The sequence below is a fragment of the Triticum dicoccoides genome, chromosome 7B (genome assembly GCF_002162155.2).
Source record: "Triticum dicoccoides isolate Atlit2015 ecotype Zavitan chromosome 7B, WEW_v2.0, whole genome shotgun sequence".
Classification (NCBI taxonomy): Eukaryota; Viridiplantae; Streptophyta; class Magnoliopsida; order Poales; family Poaceae; genus Triticum; species Triticum dicoccoides.
In genome coordinates this window covers 39606209-39610730 of record NC_041393.1, presented here as the reverse complement: position 1 = coordinate 39610730, position 4522 = coordinate 39606209, and the positions used below count along the sequence as shown (strand labels likewise).

General features: G+C 51.6%; 1 protein-coding gene across 2 annotated transcripts; it reads left to right on the top strand.

The window, feature by feature from the left end:
* The first annotated feature begins 846 nt into the window (after positions 1-846).
* Positions 847-4169, top strand: LOC119339906. Of its 2 annotated transcripts, XM_037611804.1 has the most exons (4): positions 1103-1223; positions 1284-1895; positions 2152-2473; positions 3810-4169. In XM_037611804.1, exons 2-4 carry the CDS (start codon positions 1386-1388, stop codon positions 3848-3850), a joined length of 873 nt encoding a protein of 290 aa, XP_037467701.1. In that variant the 5' UTR covers positions 1103-1223; positions 1284-1385; the 3' UTR covers positions 3851-4169. The 2 variants fall into 2 exon arrangements, with proteins under 2 accessions (XP_037467702.1, XP_037467701.1); XM_037611805.1 differs by having other exon boundaries at positions 847-1895.
* The last annotated feature ends 353 nt before the right edge of the window (positions 4170-4522 follow it).

The following is a 4522-nucleotide window of genomic DNA, read 5'->3' as shown; positions in this document are numbered from 1 at the left end:
AGGGGCCGTTTGGTTTCTACCCCAGCCAGCCCCGCCAACGGAGGGCACGCCAAATAATTGGCGGTCGATTTGGCCGCCAGAGCCTCACCAAAATATTGGCGCAGATATACACTAGGAGCGCTACGGTGGGCTGGGGCGAGCCAAAAAATCGGCGCTCATCCAAACGATGGAACCAGCCTGGTCAACGGCCAATATTTTGGACGGGCGGCTGTGGGCAACAATCCAAACAGCCCCGTAGCCACTAGCAAAGCAGGAAACCACTAGCGAGCGACAGAAAGGAGCAAGAGCTCGCACCCCATGGCAGTTCTGCTGGATCTGCTGGTGCTTCGCTCCTCGCCGCTGCCTCGATTCGCTGGTGCCCGCGGGCTTGCGCCGCGCCGGTGGTCCGGGGCATCCAGGCAAGGAGGGGGAGCGATGCCGCCGGCTGTTCCGTGGCTCCGCCCCGTCGTGCCGGGGAAGCATGGAGGAGAGGCTCGCCGGGGGAGGGAAGAGGCCTCGGCGTCCTCTATATCTGGGCAGGATTCTGAAGTCTGAACTGCTTGTCGATGTTTCTTCGTCTTCGTTGGTGGCTTTTCTTTCATCTCTTCCGGCCTGCGTGCCGTGTTTGGCAGGTTGCCATGTACCCCTATTACTTTCGTGATCCTGGCCTCTAGCTCTGTTATCGTGAATTATTGGTGGCTTCGCCCTATATTGATGTTTGGGCTTGTGACTCTGCCTTGTGGCTTTATTTATAGAGTCGGACTACGGCCTTTTCTCTAAGAATAAAAATCAACACACGCACGAAGCCACTATCGATAGCTAGCGACAGAAAAGAGCAAGGGCTCGCACGCCATGGCAGTTCTGCTGGATCTGCTGGCGCTTCGCTCCTCGCCGCTGCGTCGGTGGCACTGGGCATCCACGCAAGGAGGAGTGCCACCCGCTGTAACCTGGTTCCGCGCGGGCGTGCTGGGAAGCATGGAGGAGAGGCTCGCCGGGGAAGGGAAGGGGCGGCGCTGTCGACCGCCGGCCGTTCCGTGGCTCCGCGGCGTCGTGCTGGGGAAGCGTGGAGGGACAAGCTCGCCGGGGAAGCGAAGGAGCGGCGCTGCCGACCGGGCCGCCGCCGCCGCGCGTGGGCCTGTGCGGGAGGAACAGAGTGAAGACCGCGCCCTGGAGTGCGGGCCGGGCCGAGAAAACGGCCATCAGGCCCACCTCGCGCCCAAAGCCCGGTACGGCGACGGTGTCAGGTAATTTCGCCTTCAAATACCCCCGCCTTGGCGCCCGAGCGTAACCGCCTCAACCAACAGCCTTCTCCCCGTCGCCGGAGCTCCAAGAAACCAAGACCCCGCTCTCCACCGCGCAGCGCCCACCTCCTCTGCTCCCCAGCGGCCCGGCGCCGGCGGCGACCGATGGACCGGTTCTACGACGAGCAGTACGTGCGGCTGCGGAACCGCGAGCTCGACAAGTACTACCTCCACGCCGACGACGACGGGGTGGGCGTCTCCATCAGCCAGCGCCGCAACTCAATGAACGTGGCCTGGAGGGTGCACATCTACCACGCCGCCAACGGCCCGTACGTGCTCCTCCACAGCGCCGCCTACGGCCGCTACCTCGCCGCCACGGCCACGCTGGCGCCAGCCTTGTACCACGGCTTCCGCGCCGAGCTACGCGACTACGACCAGCCGGAGGTGCCGGAGATCATGTGGCTGGACATCAGGGCGGGGCTGGGGCGTGGTGTCCTGCTTCAAAACGCCCGCGACCGCTACCTCCGCGCCAACGGCAAGTACCTCCGCTGGAACACCGGCGTCACCGTCGAGAACAGAGACATTGTGAATGAGAAGGTCAGCGCCATGATGCGCTGGATCGTCGAGCCCATCGCCCTCACAGAGCGCGCGCCTCGCATTCCAGACCCTATTCGGGTGAGTTCGCCATGACCCGCTTCTTTATAACTCGCGAATTGCTTCCGTGTGAGCCTATCGATTGAGCGAATCGGGTTCTTGGGCGTCGTTAATTTGCATCGCAGCTCTACTGCAGGGATGGCGACTTGTGTTGATTTCATTTTCCGAGCACAATTTCTGGTTCTGCTGTTGACAAATTTGCGCTTCTTGACTTCTTGCGCCGTCGAAATTCCTGATCGCCTGAATATAACCATGGTTCTTGGTGACTCAACTGCAGGCCCGCCTCCCTGAAGACCTCTCCGTCGTCGTGTTCGGGCGCCAGCCAGGGGCGTTGCGGGGGATTCGGTTCGTGCAAGCGAGCGACGAGGGGCTCTACAACGAGGCCGGGGAAGGCTGGTTCGCGTTCGATATCAGGGGGAGGTCCTTGTACTACCTGAGGGACCGGCTGGCCAGAGAGGTCAACCAGCACCGGCCCGAGGGCATCGCCATGTGCGTCCGAGCGGGCCGCTACGGGAGGCTGACCCCACTTGTCGTCGACCTGCCCCGCCGTGGCTGGGGCGACATCTTCCAGATCGTTGTCTTCATCTCCGGGACCGCTGGTGAGAGCCTCTCTCCATGTCACAACTTCCTAATGATCTCCTAAAGAGAGTGAACCGGTAGACTTGATTGAATCTGTTTTGCTCAATGTACAGGTTTTGGTGTAGGTACTGTTTGCTGCATGGCCATGATAATTTTGGTTTTATTTTGGTGGGCTGTTAATCTGCTTGTGTTTGAAAAATAGTTTACTAAGACTGTTTATGGTAAAACAGTTAACTGAAATTGTTAATCTGAGAAAAAAGTTAACTGAAACTGTTAGGAGTTGGGAATTGTCTGCAACCGGTGTTGTCCTGTCGACTTTTTGGTTAATGGAAAGTAACATTTTGCACTCAACCTTGATATGGATTGGAAAGTGTTGGTTTCATACTGCAGTCCTTGATTCAGATAATTCAGTTTTCTATTTGGTGCTATTTGCCGTCAGTAGTCAGTCCATTTTGTATGTTCAAAGCTAGTAAAATATGGAACTTACATAGTCGAATGAGTTGATTAATCTTATTCAGCCTTAACAGAGAAGATTGTGATATCCCTTTAATTTAGCCTATTTTACTTGTGTTGAATAATCTGAACAAAATTCAGGTTCTTATACAGTACTAAATTAAATCTAGTTTCTGCACATGAGCTATATTCTTTTCAGGTTTTGTGCACGAGCTGTATTACTAGTCTTGTTAAAAAAATTGTGAACTCCGAGGTTTAGATTGTTGATCTGCTTCCTGCTAATCTTCTTTTACTAGAAATGCACTGGTGGTCTTCAATATGTTTTGCACAGTGCACAGATGGTTGTGTAGATACTGTTTACTGCATGAACATGATATCTGAAGTCTGTCTTTAGTGGAATGCTAATCTGATCGTGCTTGGAAAAAGGATATATGATAGGTTTTGTTAGGACCTGGGACTTATCTCCAACAGTTGTAATCCTGTAGAAAAGTGAAAGTAGTTTAATGGGAATAGTAGGTGTCGATGCCGTGTGGATCTATCAGTCTGTGTATGCATGGTAAAAAATTGATGAACTCTGAAGCTAGTAGGAACTACTTGTTCCACATTTCTTTTCTGGATTCAGATAATTGAGTTCGCCCATTTTGTAGCATTTAGTCGCCCATAGAAATTATGGAAACTAAAAAGTCAAATCAAGTTCAGTCATCTCATTTCATCTTTCAGAGAAGATACTAAATTTCTAACATGTGAACAAAATTCAGGTTGTATCCTACAATAGATGGTACATGAAAGCTTGGTTCCTTGCACATTATATTGTTTCATGTTTTGTCTTCTTGATTTTGTCAATATATTGTTAATTGATTATTGATCTGCCGCCTAACTGCCTTGTCATTTCTGCCAATTCAGCCTATGCTGCGCTGCGATACCCGAATGTCGGCGGAGCGTAGAGAAGGATCAGAGCCGGAGTCCTGACAGTTCACCTCTTCAGAAGTTTCGCCGCCTCGGATACAACAATGGCATAACTGAAAGCCTGCTTTAGCATATAGATAGATATAGGTTGAGAAAACTCATCAGCTCTTGTGTTTCTTCTGCTAGCTAAACTGATGCTGGTTGTATTAGTCGTTGCAGTGTCACACTTCTGACATTCATTTCTGTGATGTGGTTGCTACTGCTTCCTGGATGAAGCATTTCACTGTGGGGTTCTTGCAGTGAATCGATGATCCTGCAATCCTTTTGGATGATGGATGCACTTTGCATAATTGGAAAATGCAGTGGTTCTTGCCAGGAATGAGTTGATGATCCCTGTTTTCTGTTAGGCTGTGCATGTAGTAGTTCTTTCTGTTAGGTTGTTTCTCATTTGCGGCATTTTGATCTTGTTTTTCAGTGTAGGGGTTCTTGCATGATCCTGCAACATTTTTAGGCGGTGCATTTTGCATAAATGGAAAATGCAGTGGTTCTTGCAATGAGTCAATGATCCTGCAACATTTTTAGATCATGCATTTGGTATAAATGAAAAATGTAGTGGGGTTCTTGCTGTGAGCTTGTGATCGTGTTAAATAGTTGTGCTGTTTTGGGTGTTGGCATGGAGCAGGAAAGGAACAAAGTTTCAGGTTTCTGCA

Excerpts from the sequence above, each read along its gene's own strand:
- LOC119339906 (XM_037611805.1), top strand. The coding sequence starts at position 1,386 with ATGGACCGGTTCTACGACGAGCAGTACGTGCGGCTGCGGAACCGCGAG. Across the intron at positions 1,896-2,151 it reads GCATTCCAGACCCTATTCGG|GCCCGCCTCCCTGAAGACCT; the intron begins GTGAGTTCGCCA and ends ACTCAACTGCAG. Across the intron at positions 2,474-3,809 it reads CTTCATCTCCGGGACCGCTG|CCTATGCTGCGCTGCGATAC; the intron begins GTGAGAGCCTCT and ends CTGCCAATTCAG.